The sequence below is a fragment of the Myodes glareolus genome, chromosome 5, assembly GCF_982192425.1.
Source record: "Myodes glareolus chromosome 5, mMyoGla1.1, whole genome shotgun sequence".
NCBI classification, from domain to species: domain Eukaryota; kingdom Metazoa; phylum Chordata; class Mammalia; order Rodentia; family Cricetidae; genus Myodes; species Myodes glareolus.
The window spans coordinates 23,077,404-23,097,162 of record NC_142030.1 but is presented as its reverse complement, the minus strand read 5'-3'; the positions used below and the strand labels follow the sequence as shown (position 1 = coordinate 23,097,162).

Here is a 19,759-nt window from a genome sequence, read left to right as displayed (position 1 = left end):
GCAAGTTGCTACAATGGGAAAAAGAACTTCCTGGAAGCCTGAGACTTAGCTGAAATTCAGGGTCTGATACTACTTAGATACAACTGATTTCCATCATAGCTTTACATCCAATAAAAATGTTCCTTTCATTATAGTAATTGATCTGTCACTATAGTGTAGATTTTAGATTTTCTATCTAACTTTTCTGTCTAACAGCTATAGTTTAGATTTCTATCTAACCTGGAGAAAACAACATATTTCTTATTCTGTTTCATCTCTTTGAACCTCAATATTTACACCAAACATTTATAACAAACTCTACCCCAAGGGGGTGGTCTGAGGAGTGAAAGGAAAATGCCAAAAAGAGAGTGGATGCAGACACAGGGGAAGGATTACACCTTTTCTCCTTTGAAAGAATCTCTTCTGTACTTCTGAGTCTTGGAGGGAGGGAGGCAGAGACCTAGGTGCTGGAAAACTAAAGGGATGATCCTTACTTCTACCCTTCTGGCAACCCATAATACTGGCAGATGATTTGGATACAGCCAATTGAATGCTGTAGACTGGAATTCTGACTCTTGAGGTGGAGAAAGAAAAGGTTATGCATTTAATATGGAATGCCTACGGCAGGCTTGTGCATTGATTGCTTGTTCCCAATTTGGTGCCACAGAAGCTAGAGGCAGTGCATTCTCTGGAACTAGCGTTCTAGGCAGCCATGAGTCACCTGACAAGATTGCTGGGGATCAAACTTGAGTCCTCTGGAAGAGCAGTACATTTCCTTAAACACTAAGTCGGTTCTCCAGCGGGACACAATGAAAATAATGGCATATTCCAGTTGTCTCTCTAGGGTGGGCCAGGGGTTAAGCCAAATCACCTTCTCAGTGAGGTGCTCCTCGCAGCCTTCTCTGGATTAGAGGGTCCCCCCCCCCGTGCTTCCCTAGGTCCATGAGGTAGGCTTTCCTAGAACTTGTCCCTTTTGCACTGGAAAAGCCTGCAGTTTTAGAACGAGGCTCATCTGTTTGGTTTTTCACAGTGCAGCAGTCCTTTATTGAGCTAGTTCCTGGACTCAGTGTTGGGAGCATGTGAAAGACAAACGTGTTCTGCAGATGGTCTGCACACTCCCGGTCAGCTGTCTTGTAAGGGGGAGGTGGGTAAGGGAAGAACTTGGGAGGCTGCTGTCAGGATGTAATATGTGAGAGACGAATGAATAAAAAGAAGTATTTCTATATCAGAATCTGCATCCACGATATCCCAGGAGAATCAAACAAGGCTGCAGAAACTCTTTTGAAATCTTCCACCCCTGAACATAAAGAATTCATGAAGACACCCGAACATGTAATGAACATGATTTATTCTCCTTTCCTGTGTCATTAGCATTCTAGTTACTAGGTAATACTTTTTCTTTCTGTGCATGTGAGTCCACAGACTGGAGAAGTCTGGGTCCAAACCACAATGTTCTCAATGGTAGAACAGAAACACGGCTGCTTCAGTTATCTCCTGGCTATTGCTGTACCCACTGTGAGTTCCATATCCACTCCAATCAAATGCAGAGAAGTCACCACACTGCACGGGGTTACCTTCTGGGAAGTATCCTCCTCCACCAATGCAGTGCTGAAAAACAGGGGAAGGAAGTAGCAATGAGAGGTGTTATGGTTTGGATATGAAGTTCTTTATCAAAGATGTTATATACTGAAGATCTGATCCTCAATATAACCAATATTTAGAGGCAGAACTTTGGGGAGGGGATTAACTATGAGAATCCCGCCTTCACCAGTTAGTTAATCACTAACAGACTCAACATTTTGAACTGACTATTGGGAGGTGGTGGAGCTATGGAAGGGGGCATCTGGTTAGAGGAAATAGATCACTGAAGGTGTGAGTGGTATGGTTTGAAGGGCATCTTTCTCTGGCCTTTCCTGGTCTTTCTTGGGTCCTTGAAAACTGTGACATGGGTCATATTACTCTGATATGTCTTCTTGCATGATATTTCTGCCCCACTATGGATTTAAAAGTGATAGAGTCAAATGACCATGGGTTAAAATCTTGGAAACCCTCAAGCTAACAAAGTCCTTAGTCTTAGTCAGGGTGACATTTGCTGTGATGAAACCTCATCAACACAGCAACTTGGGGGAGAAAAGAGTTTATTTGGTGCATAATTTCACATCATTGTTCATCATTGAAGGAACTCAGGACAGAAATTCAAACAGGACAGGAACCTGGAGGCAGGAACTCATGTTGAGGTCATGAAGAAGTGAAGATTTATGGCTTGCTCAGTCTGTTTTCTTACAGAACTCAGGACCACCAGATCAAGGGTGGTGCCATCCCTTTATCAATCAGCAGTTAAGCAAATGTTCTTCAGGCTTGCCTACAGCCTGCTCTGATGAAGGCATTTTCTCAATGAAGGTTTTCTCATCTCAGATGACCAAGTTGTCATAAAACTAGCCAGCACACTTCTTTCCATATATTGTTTCTCTCAGGTATTTATCACAGAGGCAAACCCCACTAATATAGCTAATGAGCTCAGAGACATCTCAAAAAACCAAATTCATGTGAGTGTTCCTCATCAGATTCTTCATTGGGAGTATTGCTCTATTTGATCCATAAATCCCACTTCCATAGACTCTAGTGACATCACTGTCGCTTTCTACCTTTCCTTCAACTTCTCCGAGCCTTTGTTCTCAGCTTCTTTGGCTAGTCTTTTCCTTCATGAATTCCTTAATTGTTACTTCTCAGGGGGACACATTTACAAGTCACTTATGATTTGTGTTAGTCCTTTAGCTTTAGTTATGAACAATTCACTGATTGCTTAAAAATCCCTATCTCCAATTCAGATATTTCTTAAGGTCAATGTTTAGAGATCAGGCTGCCATTTATAATCACTACTCAGGGTCTTCATACACCACACGACAACAAACAAATAAACAAATATTAAAAACACAGTTACAGCCACTCATAACTTACAGATGGGGATTTCTCTAGGGGAAGTTCATTGGCAAGTTTGCCATTGTGAATGTCATAGGCTGTATTTACACAAGCTAGAATGACTTTCCTGTTTGTAGGCAATATAAATCTCCTGGGACCCCCATCACATTCAAAGTCCATCAATAATCAAGGCATGTAACATTGAGGCTGAAGAGATAGCTCTGTGTTTTAGAGCACTTGCTGCTCTTGCAGAGAACCAGGTTTGGGTCCCAGAACCCATATGGGCTCATAATTGTTGTAACTCCAGTTCCTGGATATAGAATGCCCTCTTCTAGCTCAAGTGCACCAGGATCTCAAGCAATACACACACATATATGCAGGCAAAACTCATACACATAAAATAAACACATCTGAAACAAGACAAAATAAAATCCCACCCAAAGAAGCTAGTAGCTTGGGGGCTAGAGAGATGGCCCAGAGGTTTACTCTACCAGAGAGCCAAAGTTCAGATGCCACCATCCCTATCAGATCCCAGCAACAAATCATAAGACTTTAACTCCAACTCCCAGGGTCCAATGTGTCCTTTTGACCTCTGTGATCACTTGAATATACATGTGCACACATACAAGCAAACTCAAATAAATGTTTTAAAAATCTAACATCATATGTCTGTATATTCCTCATTGATCCCAAACATATTAATCACCCAGACATCTTGGCTTACTATTTATTATTCATCTACTCAAACAAAAACCATGAAATTATTCAAAATTACTTCTCTTCACACTCTCTGTGTTCTACTATTAATATTTTTTAAATCTTTGAAGCTCATTATTGCCCACTGTTCCCTGAAATGTCCATCACATTATATCAGACTTTTGTTTGGACTATGGAATATTGGACCATTTCAATGTTTATTTCCTTATCCTTAGTCTTTCTTCCATTACAGTCTGTGACCTCCAGGCTACCTGTGTCATCTTTGAAAAAAGAGAATGATCATATCAATCTTATGTGCACACTAAAACTTTATATTGTCGCTCATGACTTATACAGCCCCCAAACCACTGCTGTGATGTAAAAGTGCTGTGTGATCTAGTTCATGTTAACATTTCTTTACTTAAAAAAAAAATTTCTAAAAGGAGTTCTTTCTGTATCCCACATCCATCTTACATACCAAAAATGAAAATAGCTTGCCACTCCCCCCATATCATATGCTCTCTCCTATTTCATCATTCCACATCACAGTGCCAGTGTTGTCCTTGATAATAAGACTCCTCCATCTTGCCTAGATGAGGGACAAGCTAATTACTGAGGAATAAATGGACATAAAGCTATAGGATCATCTGCCAGGAACTGACAATGCTATTCTCAGATTGTTACTTTAGGGATGGCTGGATTTTATTTTTTGAGATAAGGTCTGAATAGGTCGTGGATTTTTGTTTTTGTTTTTATTTTTTTTGACTTGGAACTCACTGTGTAGACCAGGATGGCCTCAAATTCACAGAGACCTGCATGTTTCTACCACCTGAGTTCTGGGATTAAAGATGTGCATCACCCTGCTTGGCCAGAACATGCTAATTTGTTAGAGCTTTTACTGTGACAATAAAAGGGCTCCATCTTCAATGTGCTTTTGGGACCAAATTTTTAAAAAACAAAACAAAACATTATGAGTCTAATGATCACAGGCTCAGAGGTCATCAGGTTGCTGTAGTGGAACTGAGTTCACCTGCCTTGGCACTTAATTGATATGCCAACATCCAACAAGAGAAATTCCCTGTGATAGGGAGGAGAATGGCCTGGGTGAGGTCTACCAGATGTCCAGGACTCTCCTAGTCACCCCTTTACACAATAAAAATCTTACAACCCCCCCCCCAAAAAAAAAAGAATGGAAAGGATATGTTTCACTCTGGAAGCTTAATCCTCGGTGGAGATTAATTCTCTAACAATTTCAGCCTCCAAAGGTTTGTACATAGGTCCTGAATACAAGTGTCACCCTCATTCCAAGTAACTGAGTGTTTTGTCTTAAAATCTAAGCAAAAGCAACAGTGCATTAGAAGTTTGTAATGTTGACTGGATTTCAACAAGACAGTATTTTCTGTGTCTAGACAGAAGTTCTGATCCCTGAAACAAAGCAAGGTATAGAGAGAGGCTACACACCGTATATGTATGCACACTAATATGACAGTCTCCCATACTCAATATACACAGAAATACAGTCTTATTCAAGAGTCTCTTTGGTCACTACAGACTTACACACTCAGTGTTACATCCAGTGACCTTCATCCCAGCACACAAGGCGTTGGCTGCTCTCTCATTATTAAACACTCTGAATTGGATGTATCCTGCAGTGAATTCCTCTGAAAACAAAAGACAGAAAACAGCATTCAAGGAAAAGGCTAGAAATAGTTGTTAGTCCAGAGTTTAGTGGTGCCAGGTTCAGGATATACAGTTCAAAATATTAGCCCCATTGGAGGAGCATCATCTACTTCCATCCACAGACTCCAAGAGCCAGTCTTTGAAAAAAGGTCCCCATCTGCCAGAGCTTGAGTGGAGAAATTGCTGATATGGCAAGGTCTATACTCAATATCTTGTCACAGCAGTTAGCAAGTGCATCCATTCTGGTCCTGTTCACATTTACCTTGCTAACTTTTCTTTAAAGCCTTACATTCCAAGAATAAACAAGAAGAGCTTTGAATTATACAAGTCAGGCTTAGCATTTACAAAGAGCACATGCTACATATTTATTCATATTAAGCAACATGGCTGTCATCCTAATAACTGAAATAAATCTTCATTTTTTCTGTTGTTCTGTCCTGTGCACATAGACCTGGTCTGTTCCTAAGAAACCTCTGACTGATACTAGAGTTGCCAAGAGTAGATTTTGGAATCATGTTTCCCCAGTGCAAATGCCAACTCTCCTGCTTATACCCTGTGCTCTCAAGCAAGTTGCTGTATTCAGTGTTCCAGTCTCCTAATCTGTAGAGTGGGTTAGTGATAGTTGAGAGCCCAAAGGCAATCAACTGAATGGAGTGAAACAAAACACAAACTCTCATAGAAGAGAAGCAGGCTGTGGTGGATGGTAAATGACTGTTACTTATCATAACTGAGTTTATCACGTGTCCTGCAGAGGATTCAGGAGCATTAGAAACTCACTCTGGCCATTGGGGGAGTAATAAGAGGCTGTCTTCTGAGCATCACCAAAGTCATAGAGCACTTGTATTTCTGGGCCATTGTCAGTCCAACACTTCCCTCCTCCATATTTCACCGGGTAAATCTACAAGAAACAAAAGAAGCCACTGGATAAGGATGGCAGCATTGGCAATCTTAGGTACACTAAGCTCTACAGAGAAGCAAAGCGTGTGTTCAGTAACAGATGATTCCCAACCAGTCAGATAAGAAAGAATCCTTCCCTTTGTCTCTATCTCTCTGACACGCTAGACCCCTCCCCCTTTTCTTTTCTTCCCCTCCACACTTTTCTCCTCTCTTCTCTTTTACACATACCCCTACTCTTTGGCTTCCTTGGACCATGACACTTCAGAATAAGGGAAACATGGAACACAATCCATCAAACCTCAAACACCCACCTCTCTTCCCACACAGATGAAAAACAGCTTCAGCCAACAGTTTTGAGTACCTGGTACAGGCCAAACAGATTATGGCCCATATACTTCAGGAAGCCACTGTAGGTGTGGTACCTCAGCAGGGAGCTGTTCCTCCAATTTTCCAGGGGGCAATTATTGGGCACATGCCAGATCCCCAGGTTCTCAGCCTGGATGTCGAAGTAGCCAGGGTTCTGGAAAGCAACCAACACTGAGCCTGACCAGACCGGGAGATTTCACTAAGCAGAAGACACTCATTCACAGCAGAGCTGGTATCTCTGGGCTCCAGAGGACAGAGGGTCAACCATGTTCAGATGTCCTTATTTCTAAGGACAATGGTCCCACTTCTACCACCTACTTACCGAAAAGCGTACTTGGGAGAATGCTGAGGTTCAAGGTAAACACTTATCACTTCTTCTGCCTTGTGTTGAAGGACAACCTTCCCACCTCTCCATGACATCCTTGAGCTACACTCACATCCTCACGCTTTCCCAAGTGATTACAGAGTGTACCTACCTTGTAGTCATCACTTGTGGCCCCCTCTGCAGTCCCAAAGGTGTTGTAGTTGGCCCAGTTGCCGTCCCCCTCTGGGTAGTCTGCTCGGTTGCCTTGCTGACTGGACCAGCGATCGCCCACCGTGCACTTCCCACCCATGTTGTTCTCGTGCACACTGGCCACCAGGGTCCATCCTCCACCTGCAGTGGTCATGTCACAGAAGGTCTGGTAGATGACACCATTCTTTGTGCGGAGGAAATAGAGGCCATCTGTAGAGAGAAGCAGTCCACAGTACTGTTTGCAGGCTCATTCTTAATTTCTGGTCCAGAAACAGAATGGCTCTAGGCACCAGAAACATGGCTAATGCCTCATGCCCTGAGTGTCCTACCACAGGTGTTCCTGGGATTGTGCCTGAGTTCAGAAAGCCATGCTTCTGTGACAGAGGCAGAACACAGAATTGCCCAAATTGACAGGGATGTTTCTCCTAAAGTTAAACATAGAGTTATCAAAGGACTTAGCAACTCCACTCGGTAGATACCCAAAGAACTGGTAACAGGGACTCAGATATGGACATTCATGTTTGTTACAGCTCTGGACACAAGACCTGAATGGCAGAAACAAGTCAAGTGTTTCTCTACATAAAAAGGAATAAGCAAAATATATGCTGTCTAGTAAGCAGAATCATATGTTGTGTACATTCCTATATATCCCATAGATCAAAGAGAATGAAGTGAACTGAAGAAATGGCTCAGTGGATAAGAGCAAGTACTGCTCTAGTAGAGGATTTGAGGTATCTTCCCAGCACTCACATTTGACAGTGTACAAGTACTTATCACTCCAGCTCCAGAGGACTAGATGACCTCTTCTGAACTCTGCAGGTACCTGCATACCTGCACATATATGTCCACATTCCCAAACACAGATGTACATCTATGCAAGAATATTATTTTTATAATAATAATAATAGTAATAATAAATCTTTTTAAAGTAAGGTAACTCTTCTACAACACTTAAGTATCTTGAAGCTTGCTAATGTAATAAAGCAGATACCTTATATGAGATAACAAGAAATGACAGATTCACAGATGTAGGAAACAAAATAGCAGCTCACAGGGAATACAGGAATTTGTTACTTGGTGGCTACAGAATTTTTATTTAAGGAATGAAAACCTTCTGGAGATGAATAGTGGTGACCCCTCCCATTGTAAAAGTCATTCTTGACTCTGAAAACCCTTAAAATTGGTTAAGTAAAAATTTTATCCATCATGTACATTTGATCACATTTTCTATATCAAAAAAGAACAATGATTACAGAGGGCAAGTCTTATTTGTGTTTGCATTTTTGAGACAGGGTCTCCCCAGGCTGGCTTGGAGCCTTCAGTCCTCTGCCGTAGGCTCCCAAGTGTTAGGATCACAGTGTGTTCTTTAAATGCTTCATCACTCACCTTGTGCCCCAGTGACCTCCTGCTTGATTTCCTTGCAGCTTCTGAACAGAGAGGAAGACACAGGATTGGCCGAACTGTTGATAACCTCATTTTCTTTCACTAGAGAAAATGCAGAGTTTCACTCTCATTGGACACCCAGCCTCCCCTGTCATTCATCCTAAACTCATTCCATGACCTCTCAAAGCCTCCCTCTGAGAATCAACAAGATTTCTAACTAGGAAGAAAGACAAGAGATTTGAAGTGTGGAGAAGTTTGTGTCCAAAGTCCTGAAAAAGAAGAATAAAGTGAAGTCCATCTTTGCAGCTAGAGAAAATGCAGGGAGCCTAATGTGCCTGAATCTTGGGTCATGAGGTAGACAGTTCAGAGACTGACCAAGAGAGCATGGAAAAAAAGCCTTGCAAATTGGCCTCAATTCTGTAAAGTCCTCTGAGAACACAGAAGGGGTGGAAACAAATGGAAACTTTGGGTTTAAAACTATCCAGGTCTAAGTAGCTACATGTTTACCAGTCAAGTATTTTTGAATTGTATTCAGTATGTCTGTGCCTCAGATCCCTAGTGCTTCATATCAGTCTGACAAAGATTATCATGTAGAGATCATGTAAGATGGCATTTAGGGACTTGTTTCTTTCCTTAAAGATACTAAAAATCCAGTGAAGGGGAATTACGTATTTTAAAATACCACTGTGTTCTTGTGGAGAGTGAAATTGAAAATATTCTCTGGGCACAAGCCAGACCATTCACTTGGTATTGAAACCCTAAAGCAAAGGTCCTAAGTTTAAGGAGTGACTAGGATGAGACTCAGCTCTTGCAGAAGTTCCACTAGAGCTACACACAAGTACAGGCTTGGGACCAGGACCTGTCTCAGCAATGTCATTGACACTGGTCATTTCCTTCAAGAACCAACCAGCATCCAGACTAATCTCAAAGGCACCATCTTTATGGGGATAGACTAGGTTGTATTTACATATCCAGGAATATTTATATATACACATGTATATAATACAAACATATACATAAATACATATACATATATAGGAAGCATGTATATATTTCCACAGTTAAACAAATAGAGACCTTTATTTTGTAGAATGTGGGGGTGGGAGATAAGTTGGAAAGGTTGGAAGAAGGAAAAGGAATGCTATAACAATACAATTATATTTAATTTTCATTTTTTAAAAAAGGCATAATCAGCCAAGCTATGTTGACCCACATCTTTAATTTCAGCAAACAGGTAGCAGAGCCAGGCAGATCTCTGAGTTTGAGGCCAGTCTGGTCTACAGATGGAGTTCCAGGACAGTCAGGGCTACACAGAAAAACACAATCTCAACAACAACAACAACAACAACAACAACAACAACAACAACAACAACAAAATTATGATCTCTGGACGCAGAGTCCCAGGTCCTGGAAGTAACCCAGTCTAATGATGACTGTCTTTAAAGCTGGAGGGTGAGCTGAGGAATCTGGGGTCCTGTATCAGTACTCACCGGCAGTACACCCTCTGGTGGCCACAACGATAAACAGCAGGAAGTAGAGTTTCATCATGGTCATCTAGAGAAAAGCAAGAAGAAGGTCAGTCTCTATCCAGACCACCTTTTCCCCATAACTGTCTCAGCTCCTATCTAGTTCCACTTAAAGGCTCCTTCCTTTCCTTTAAACTCCTCGCATTTCTGGGCCCTAAAGCAGACCTGAGCCGGAGTCCCCTTTCCTTCTTCCAGCGACAGCAACTACCTTCCCCTCTATACCTGGCCAGACACTCAGAGTAGCCTGCTGAGTTGAAGTAAGCCTCTCTCTCTCTCTCTCTCTCTCTCTCTCTCTCTCTCTCTCTCTCTCTCTCTCTCTGTGTGTGTGTGTGTGTGTGTGTGTGTGTGTGTGTGTGTGTGTGTGTGATCCAAGTGAGGCTCTTGTCCTTTTATGGGAAGAGCCTGGTGAAAATAGCCCAGACTCTAGCAGGCTCCCCCTTTCCTGGCAGGATGCCACTGCAGGGGCAACTTTTATTTCCTACAAGAAAGTTCTTTGTACAGTGATGACTCATGTGATTAAAGGCTCAAAAAGACATATTTAGAATTATCATATTCTAGCACTATTACTAGGTTTGTGAATTTCACTGAATTGTGTATTTTCCAAAAAGGAAGTAGATGAGGAGGCTTGCAACATTTGACACCCATTTGAATTTTTTTTTGTGTGTGTGTCTTTCTTGGAAGATGTGGATATGAGCCTCTCTCTCTCTGCAGAACCTCTAGTGTGGGCCAGGTGAGGCTCTTGTCCTTTTATGGGAAGAACCTGGTAGGAATGGCCCAGACTTTGCCAGGCTCCCCTTTTCTGGCAGGATGCCACTAGAGGAGAAACTTTTATTTACCTCAGGAAAGTTCTTTGTACCGTGATGACTCGTGGGATTCAAGTCTCTAAAAGATACATTTAAAACATCATTTTCTAGCGCTATTACCAGGTTTGGGAATTTCAATGAACTGTGTATTTTCCAAAAAGGTAATAAATAAGGAAATTTGCAACATTTGACATCCATTTGGACTTTTTTGTTTGTGTCTTTCTTGCAATATTAAAAAAATGGCAAAGGTTTATAATTATACTCATTTCATAAGAGAAGAAAACTTTTATGGGAGGCACTTACAATGTATAAAAGAGTACATTTCCTAGCCCAGGCTGACCTCAAACTCACTGTGTATGTGAAGATGTCCTTGAACTCCTGATTCTCTTCATCCTACCTCCTAAGTGTTGCGATTACAGGGACACACCATCAAATCCTCACTATAAAAAAGGAAAGTTTAACAACAAAAGAGCAATATAATCATTTAATAATAAACATAAAACTTCAATCACCCACTTGTATCAGTGGGTGATCGCACCCCTTGCGGTCCTGATTTCCGTTTTCATGTTCTTCCTCCTTCTGCTCCTCATTTGGACCTTGGGAGACTCCGTCCAGTGCTCCAATGTGGGTCTCCGTCTGTACCGCCATCCATCGTCGGATGAAGGTTCCCTCTGATCTTGCCTTCCTTGCTCACACTCTCTTTTGTCCCATGCTATCGTCTTGCCAGCAAGAACCACGTGGGACACTAGGATTCTTCTGCAGAAAAGCTTTTAATGCGTCCTGAGAGAGAGAGCATCAGCTAACATGGCCGGGGATCCCTAAATGAGGGAACCCCTCCTTTATATAGGAAACAGTCCTTGCTTCGGACGTGTCACCCTTGGATTGTCCCACTGCCCATTAGCCCAGGTGAAGCCTCAGGAGTAGGCGGGGACAGCAGTGGAAAGTTACCGAGCACATGTGCGTTCACCTGGCGGTGAAACTGGATGCCAGCGCCATCTTGTAATGGAGCATGTGGATGCGGCCCTTCACACTCTTTCCTTCTGCTTCTCGTTTGGACATAGGGAGTTAAGTCCAGTGTTCCAATGTGGGTCTCCGTCTCCATCTCCATCCGTCGCCAAATGAAGGATATATGGTGATAAGCAAAATATTCATCAGTATGGTTATAGGCCAAGACCAGTTCAGGCACCCTCTCCTATGTCCAGAGAACAATCTAGGGATCTCTCCTTGGACCTGGGATCTCATTTATAATCAAGTCTCTAGTAAACCCTAAACTGACTCCCTTAGTTGAGATATATTCTTCCCTGATCCCATATGTATCCTTCCTCCCTCCCCCCCTCCAAGTCCCCCGAGCATTCCCCTTTCCTCCCCTGCTCCCTTCTCTCTAACCCTCTCCCCTTCCTACCCCCTCCTACCCCCCCATGCACCCGAGGTTACCTGGGACTCTTGGCTATTTCCAATATCCAGGAGGAAAACTACCTGAATTTTCTTCAGGTTCACCCTCCTATCCAGCTTCTCTAGGATCATGAATAATAGGCTCAAAGACCTTTAATTATGGCTAGAATCCATTTATGAGTGAAGACATACCATATTCCTCTTTTTGGGTCTGGCTTACCTGACTCAGTAAAGCGTTTTCTTTTCTTTCTGGACACAGAACCCGCAGAGAGAGGACTGCTGAACTTGCCTAAAGGTGAGATGATCTTTCAAGGTTCTTGATTCATGAAAGAGTCTGCGAGACATTCTGCAGGACACAGCAGATACTGACTGAACTGCCTTTGAAATTTCCTGCTTCATGGAAATGTCTCTGGATATTATGGGCCTGAAGGCCGAAGATGGGTGCCCCAACAATACAGAGGAACTTTGGGTGACTGTCCAGGCAGCAAGATGTCTCTGTCATTTCTAGAATTTTGGAAGTTGCTTACTTCTTGTTTACTTAGGTAATATTATATCCTTCTGGAGTCTTTGATGGAATTGAAGAATGGATAGTCATAGTTATAGTTTTCCATTATTATGATAAAGATATAGTTATAAATATTGTGACTGTAATTCTTGCTTGATAACTGTTTTGTTATATGTAATTTTACTATGTTAAAATGAAAGCCTTTCTTTTTTGTTTAAACAGAAAAAGGGGAAATGATGGAGGAGGGTTATCTGTCTATTGTGTTATTTTCATTGGTCAATAAAGAAACTGCCTTGGCCCTTTGATAGGACAGAAAATTAGGTAGGCGGAGTAAACAGAACAGAATGCTGGGAAGAGGGCTATGAGGCAGAAGCCATGGAGCCAGCCACCAGGTCAGACATGTTGAATCTTTCCCGGTAAGCCACACCTCATGGTGTGATACAGATTATTAGAAATGGGTTAGTATCAAGATATGAGAGTTAGTCAGTAACTAACTCTCTAGAGATAATGGGCCAGGCAGTGCTTAAATGAATACAATTTGTATGTTGTTATTTCTGGGACTAAGCTAGCCGTGCGGGAGCCGGGTGAGGCGAAAAGCAGGCCTGCCCGCAGCCCCTCACTACACCAGCCTATTTAGTGTTCTGTATGCTTCTTGACCCTTCATAGGGATATCGTTCTTTAGGTTGAGGAAGTTTTCTTTTATAATTTTGTTGAATATATTTTCTGGACCTTTGATCTGCAATTCTCCTTCTTCTACCCCTATTATTCTTAGATTTAGTTTTTTTATTGTGTCCCACATTTCCTGAATGTTTTGTGCTGAGAATTTGTTGGATTTGCTGTTTTCTTTGGTCACAGCGTTTAATTTCTCTATGGTGTTCTCAGAGTCTGAGATTCTTTCTTCTATCTCTTGTATTCTGTTGGTTATGCTTGATTCTGAAGTCTCCGTTCGTTTACCTAGATTTTCCATAGCCAGCCGGCCCTAGGCTCCATTTCATTGACTCCATTTCAGTTTTCAAATCTTGAACTGTTTCCATTACCTGTTTGATTGTTTTTTCTTGGTTTCCCAGAATTTCATTTACGGATTTACTCATTTCTTCAAACCTTTTGTTATATTTCTCTTCCATTTCTTTACTCATTTCCTCAATCTTTTTGTTATACTTATCTTCCATTTCTTTATGGCAGATTTTCACCTCCTGTTTAAGTTCCTCTATTATTTTCATAAAGATCCACTTAGAGTCGATTTCTTCTATTTCTTCTGGAGTTGGGTGTCCAATTCTTCTAGTTTCATGCTCCCTGGATTCTGGAGATGTCATGTTGCCTTTCAGGTTGTTGGAGGAATTCTTGCATTGGCGCCTGCCCATCTCCTCCTCTCTGGATGAAACTCCTCAGCACTTTCTGGATAGAACTCCTCAACACTCTCTGGATAGGACTCTTCAGCACTCTCTGGATAGAACTCCTCAGCACTCTCTGGATAGAGCTCCTCAGCACTGCAGCTGGGATAGCTGGTCTTCCCAGGACCCAGGAGAGAAAAAGGCGGCAGCAGTGGGGGCAGGGAGGGGTCCCGTGGGACATGGAAGACCCTGCCGCAGAAGCTGAGGGAGGAGGAGCTGTGCTCTCTTCCTGGACAGGCCACCCAGGTGAGCACCCACTCACCTCTTTGGGTAGAACTCCTCAGCACTGCAACAGGGATAGCTGGTCTTCCCAGGACCCAAGAGAGAAAAGGGCGGCATCAGTGGGGGCACGGAGGGGTCCTCTCTGGGTAGAACTCCTCAGCACTGCTACAGGGATAGCTGGTCTTCCCAGGACCCAGGAGACAAGACCTTTTTTTTTTTGAACTTCCTTTTCCTCAGAAAAAAAAAAACCCAAAAACATCCTTGGTACTAAGCTTTGTTATAGTACTGATAATATTGCAATCCTCTGGGAGTCACCTTTTGGTGAAGCTTATATTTTATATCTTTGTGTGTTCAAAGGACTGGTTTATACAATGTAACTCAGATAGGTTCACAGAATAGAGTAAAACAGAGGCATGTAGCTCAGCTGGTAGAACGGTTGCCTTGTATACTGAGCGCTAGATTCAATCACTAGTATCATGCAAACAAGGTATGATGGACATGCCTGAAATTGCTGCCCTTGAAAAGCAGGAGTAGGAGGATCAGAAATCTGGGGAATCCCTTACTACATAGCCAGGATGGAGGACAGCCTATGGTACATAGGATTCCTGTCTCAAACACACAAAAAACAAAGCAAACAAAAAATAAAACTGTTCGCACACAAAGAAAATCTATACATCTTCTAGCGAACAAATTCAAGATCATCTTTGCCTACATAGTGAGTTGGAAGTCACACTCTCTGTGACTTTATCTTAGTGATTCTTAGATTGCTGCTGTAAGGACCAGACCTCAGCAGCTCAGGAATTGAAGGGGAGGGCATGGAGTCTCCAACTAATCACTCAAATGACCTTTCTATTTGAGTGAGTAAAACTTAATTCTGCGGACAGCCAAAAGGGAAAATACACATGCATGCACGCACGCACGTACACACACTCCACCCCTTCAGGGTTTCTCTATCATCTGTCTCTCTACTCTTTCTTTTTTAACACCCTTTTTAGATTCCCCACACCATGTTTGTTACAGAGAGAATTTTCTGCATGACCAAAAGTCACACAGTTACTACATAATCACCGCCAAAACATTTTTCTGAAACTGGTCAACCCCAATATATTTCTTAACTACATCTTAATGCATTTCCTGAGAAACCCACACTTAGTCAAACACTTATCTTTTAGACTTCTCACAGATCAGGAGCCTGCCACCCATAACTGTGTAAATAGGCAGTAACGCTTATAATTGCCAGGAAAACAGGTTACTTGCTTCACTTTTCATATTTAGAGTCCTGTCCAGTTATATTAACTAAACATTCAATTTTTTAAGTTCTACTTACATAAAATCAATGGTTTAAAGCTTTGTTTTAGTTATGATGACTCCACAACCTGAGAACACACTTCCCAGTATCAAAAAACACTTGAGCTAATTCTTGGGACTCAGTTGCTTTCCTAATCATTAACTTAAACCACAATCTATCTGGCTCCTAAAGTAAAACTCTTAAGTCCTAGCCTGGTGACACTTCCTTGTTCTTGTTTTTTATCCTTTCCAGCCCCTGCATTATATTGGCGGGGGCAACGTCATATCCTACATTATCTATATTAATTTTTTTACCAAACTAGCCTCTATTATAATCCCTTTCTATATTTATTAGAAACCCTTAATCATGAAAACTCTATTTAAACTAACACTTTTCTTGTATAAAATCATTACTTCAATTAAGCAATTAACATCTTCATAATAATCCACAGGTAAAAATGCCCAGTAGAATGGGATCCTTCCATGAAATAATCACACTACATTAAAGGCAGTGGGGATCTCCCCACACCCATTCACATCATGCCAAATACCAGTGGAAAATGGGAGCAGAAAACATGTAAAGGCACAGCTGTAGCAGGAGACATTCTGGAACTGAAGCCCCCCAGGCCTTTTTTTTTCCTCTGAAATTTACCCATCAGGGCCTTGCATTGTGGTGAGCTGAGTCCTGAAACTTAATCGCCACCTGCTGCTCCTCTATGAAATAAGAGACAAGCCTCCAGGCTTAGTTGACATATTAGTTTGTTTGTCTTCAGGGCCATAGGTTCTTCACTGCCGGTGGCAGTGCCCTGTTAGAGCCACAGCAGGTGTCAAAAGAAGTTCAGGTGTCAACTTATCAGAAGAGAAACTCTATCATGGGAATGTCTTGTTTAAGCAAGGCTTATGAGAATACAGACTTCAGAATATCTTTTACTTATGCTGTGCTTTCACATTGGTGATGCTACATGGTCTTCTCTGGTATCTGATATGATGTACTTATATATGGGGAGTCCCTGCATTGGCCTGTATTGTGGGCTGTTTTTATCATGAATGCATCCCTATCTACTGGGGATGTCTATCTATGGATTGTCTAGAGGATCACTCCTCCTTAAGGTGTCTGGTCCATTTGATATCAATAATGTTAGCTTCTACAGAGTTTTGAGGAATAAAAATGAATCCAAAGAAACGCTACACAAGTTGGTAATTATAAGTACCTGAGAACTGTTTTATATCACAGCTCAGGTTAACAGAGGGAAATGGTTTAATTTTCCCAGCTGCCAACACAGTTGTATACTAATAAGTGATATAAAGCTTCAAAGTTGCTGTAGAATAGACCAAGTACCTTGCTCATGGTTTTTAAGATAAACTATTCCCAGGAAAAGCAGCCCAGCTCACAAGGACATAACAGCCAGTTTTCTGATTTGTTGAAGCTTCCTTTTTTATCTCCCTAGATATGTAATAAAACGACTGGTACTTTCTTATAGGTGCAAGTAAGGAGTTGAGATTTATTGCATGTGAGTTTTTGAGATAATTCTGCTTTTTATCATTTACTTAAGAAATGAATTACAAATTGGCACCCCACCTGGCCAACTAAATCCACTTAAAACCTGAGAGAGTTTGGGAAGGAATTCTAGATACAAAAAAAAATGAGTATAATGCAGTTTCTTGCTCTGTTTGCTGGTGACAAGCAAAGACATGGCTCTTTTAAGAGATTTCCTGACTCAGCTTTAGTGGCAAGAACTGCGCAGTTTCTTTAAGGGAAGGCTTCCTGATTCATGTTAGTTACGGGAACAGCGTTGGATCCTTTTGGGGTTGATGTCGCCACCCACTTTGGGTTCAGATGCTTATATGCCCACTTGAGGTTGGAAGGAAAGTGGCTAAGACTACGACCAGGGCTCAGCACTCCCAGCCTGGGCAGGCAGCAGCATCGAGTCTGCTAGGCTTGCACAGGCAGGAGAGCATGGCAGATTCCCAGCAGCATACACAAACATATTTCCAGGCCATGCAGTGTGCTGCATGGAAGATTTAGCTTTTACTCAGATAAAAAGGGTTCATATGATGCACGGTACTTTCCAGAGTTTAGGTGGTGAGGATGGCTCCCACCAGGCAGTCTCAGAGGCAGTAAACATGCTTCCTCCATGTTGGACTGGGTGAAGGAAACAGGGTCTTATTGGCCTTAATCAAGTCGCTTAGCAAAAAAAAAAAAAAAAAAAAAAAAAGAAGAGAAAAGTAAAAAAGACACTTCTGGTCAGAAAATAATTACAGATACACAATAAAGACAGACAGATTCAGATAAAAAAGACCTCTAAATGGGTCGCAGTATTGGATAAATGTACATAGGCTTGGGAGGGAGAAGAAAAAGAGTATAGAGAATTATGAAGGAAGTAAATAAAACAAAGTCTTTAAAGAGACAGAGTAAACTTGTAGAAAAAGTATTAGGAATAAAGAAAAATAAGCAACATAAAGATGGAATATATACAGAGAATCTGGGTTATGTTTATTATTGTATTTTCTTTGATTTTTTTCTTTTTTATTACTTAAAATAATCAACCCAATTTCCCTTTCCTTCCCCTCCTCCAACTCCATCCTCTCCTCCCACTCTCTCCACAGACCCTCCCACCCCACGCACTTCCAGTCCTAAGAGAGGACAATGCATCCCGCTCTTTGGAAAGTTCAAGGTCCTCCCTCCTACATCTAGCTTGAGCAAGGTATACATTCAAAAAAAAATAGGATCCCAAGAAGACAGTACATGCAGTAGAGACAAATCCCAGTGTCACTATCAGTGGCCCCTCAGTCTGCCCCAACTGTCAACCCCCTTCAGAGGGACTAGTTTGTTCCTACAGCTGATAAACACCTTCAGTAATGCTGCAGGATACAATATCAACTCAAAATAATCAGTAGCCCTCCTATATAAAATGATAAAAGGGCCGAGAAAGAAATCAGGGAACTACCACCCTTCACAATAGTCACAAATAACATAAAATATCTTGGGGTAACACTAACCAAAGAAGTGGAAGATCTATTCAACAAGAACATTAAGTCTTTGAAGAAAGAAATTGAAGAAGATAGTAGAAAATGGAAAGATCTCTCATGCTTTTGGATAGGTAGGATTAACATAATAAAAATGGCAATCCTATCAAAATCAATCTACAGATTCAATGCAATCCCCTTCAAAATCTGAACACAATTCTTCACAGACCTCAAAAGAACAATAGGCAACTTCATTTGGAAAAACAAAAAGCCCAGGATAGCCAAAACAATCATGTACAATAAAGAAACTTCTGGAGCCATCACATCCCTGACATCAAGCTCTATTATAGAGCTACAGTCATGAAAACAGCTTGGTATTGGCATAAAAATGGACAGGTTGATCAATGGAATTGAATCGAAGACCTGAATATTAATCCACTCACCTATGAACATCTGATTTTTGGTAAAGAAGCTAAAATTATGCAATATAAAAAAAAAACATCTTCAACAAATGGTGCTGGTGTAACTGAATATCAGCATGTAGAAAAATGCAAATAGATCTATATCTACCCCCATGCACAAAATTCAATTCCAAATGGACTAATGACCTCAGGATAATACCGACCACTTTGATTGTGATAGATGAGAAAGTGGGAAGTAGTCTTCAATGCATGGGGACAGGAGACAACTTCCTAAATATAAGACCACAGACACTGAGAGCAACAATAAGTAAATGGGACATCTTGAAACTGAGAGGCTTTTGTAAAGCGAAGGACACAGTAAATAAGACAAACAGGTAGCTGACTGAATGGAAAAGATCTTCACCAATCCCACATCTGACAGAGGAAGGATCTCCAAAATATATAAAGACCTCAAGAAATTAGACATCAAAATTCTAAATGATCCAATTAAAAAGTTGGGTACAGAACTAAACAGAAAATTCTCAACAGAAGATTCTCAAATAGCTGAAAGACACTTAAGGAAATGTTCAACATTCTTAGCCATCAGGGAAATGCAAATCAAAACGACTCTGAGATTCCATCTTATACCAATCAGAATGGCTAAGATCAAACACACCAATGATAACTTTTGCTGGAGAAGATGTGGAGTCAGAGGAACAAGCCTCCATTGCTGGGAGAGCAAAGGGGGAGGAGGAGAGGAGAAGGGGAGAAGGGGAGAAGGGGAGAAGGGGAGAAGGGAGGAAAAGTTGAGGAAACAGGGAGATGGGGATG

General features: G+C 41.5%; 3 protein-coding genes across 4 annotated transcripts in view; all 3 read right to left on the bottom strand.

Annotated features, from left to right (window-relative positions):
• Positions 1-10,200, bottom strand: part of LOC146894845 (intelectin-1a-like) — an 88,774-nt gene extending 78,574 nt beyond the window's left edge. Inside the window, exon 1 of the mRNA XM_087906145.1 lies at positions 10,126-10,200. The gene's annotated coding sequence lies outside the window, so the exon portion shown is untranslated. The remainder of the gene's footprint in view (positions 1-10,125) is intronic.
• Positions 1-10,202, bottom strand: part of LOC148122004 (intelectin-1a-like) — a 154,394-nt gene extending 144,192 nt beyond the window's left edge. The window contains exon 1 of the mRNA XM_087906140.1: positions 10,126-10,202. The gene's annotated coding sequence lies outside the window, so the exon portion shown is untranslated. The remainder of the gene's footprint in view (positions 1-10,125) is intronic.
• LOC148122003 (intelectin-1a-like) lies at positions 1,311-10,274 on the bottom strand. Of its 2 annotated transcripts, none has more exons than XM_087906143.1 (8): positions 10,183-10,274; positions 9,925-9,988; positions 8,438-8,536; positions 7,014-7,261; positions 6,533-6,691; positions 6,052-6,172; positions 5,152-5,255; positions 1,311-1,587 (listed from the first exon to the last, which is right to left on the bottom strand). In XM_087906143.1, the coding sequence occupies exons 2-8, from the start codon at positions 9,986-9,988 to the stop codon at positions 1,435-1,437; spliced, it is 948 nt and encodes a 315-aa protein (XP_087762269.1). In that variant the 5' UTR covers positions 10,183-10,274; the 3' UTR covers positions 1,311-1,434. The 2 variants fall into 2 exon arrangements, with proteins under 2 accessions (XP_087762269.1, XP_087762268.1); XM_087906142.1 differs by having other exon boundaries at positions 10,126-10,257.
• Positions 10,275-19,759: the final 9,485 nt, after the last annotated feature.

Excerpts from the sequence above, each read along its gene's own strand:
- LOC148122003 (XM_087906143.1), bottom strand. The coding sequence starts at position 9,988 with ATGACCATGATGAAACTCTACTTCCTGCTGTTTATCGTTGTGGCCACC. Across the intron at positions 6,692-7,013 it reads CCACAAGTGATGACTACAAG|AACCCTGGCTACTTCGACAT; the intron begins GTAGGTACACTC and ends GTTGCTTTCCAG. Across the intron at positions 1,588-5,151 it reads CTGGATGTAACACTGAGTGT|CACTGCATTGGTGGAGGAGG; the intron begins GTAAGTCTGTAG and ends CCTGTTTTTCAG.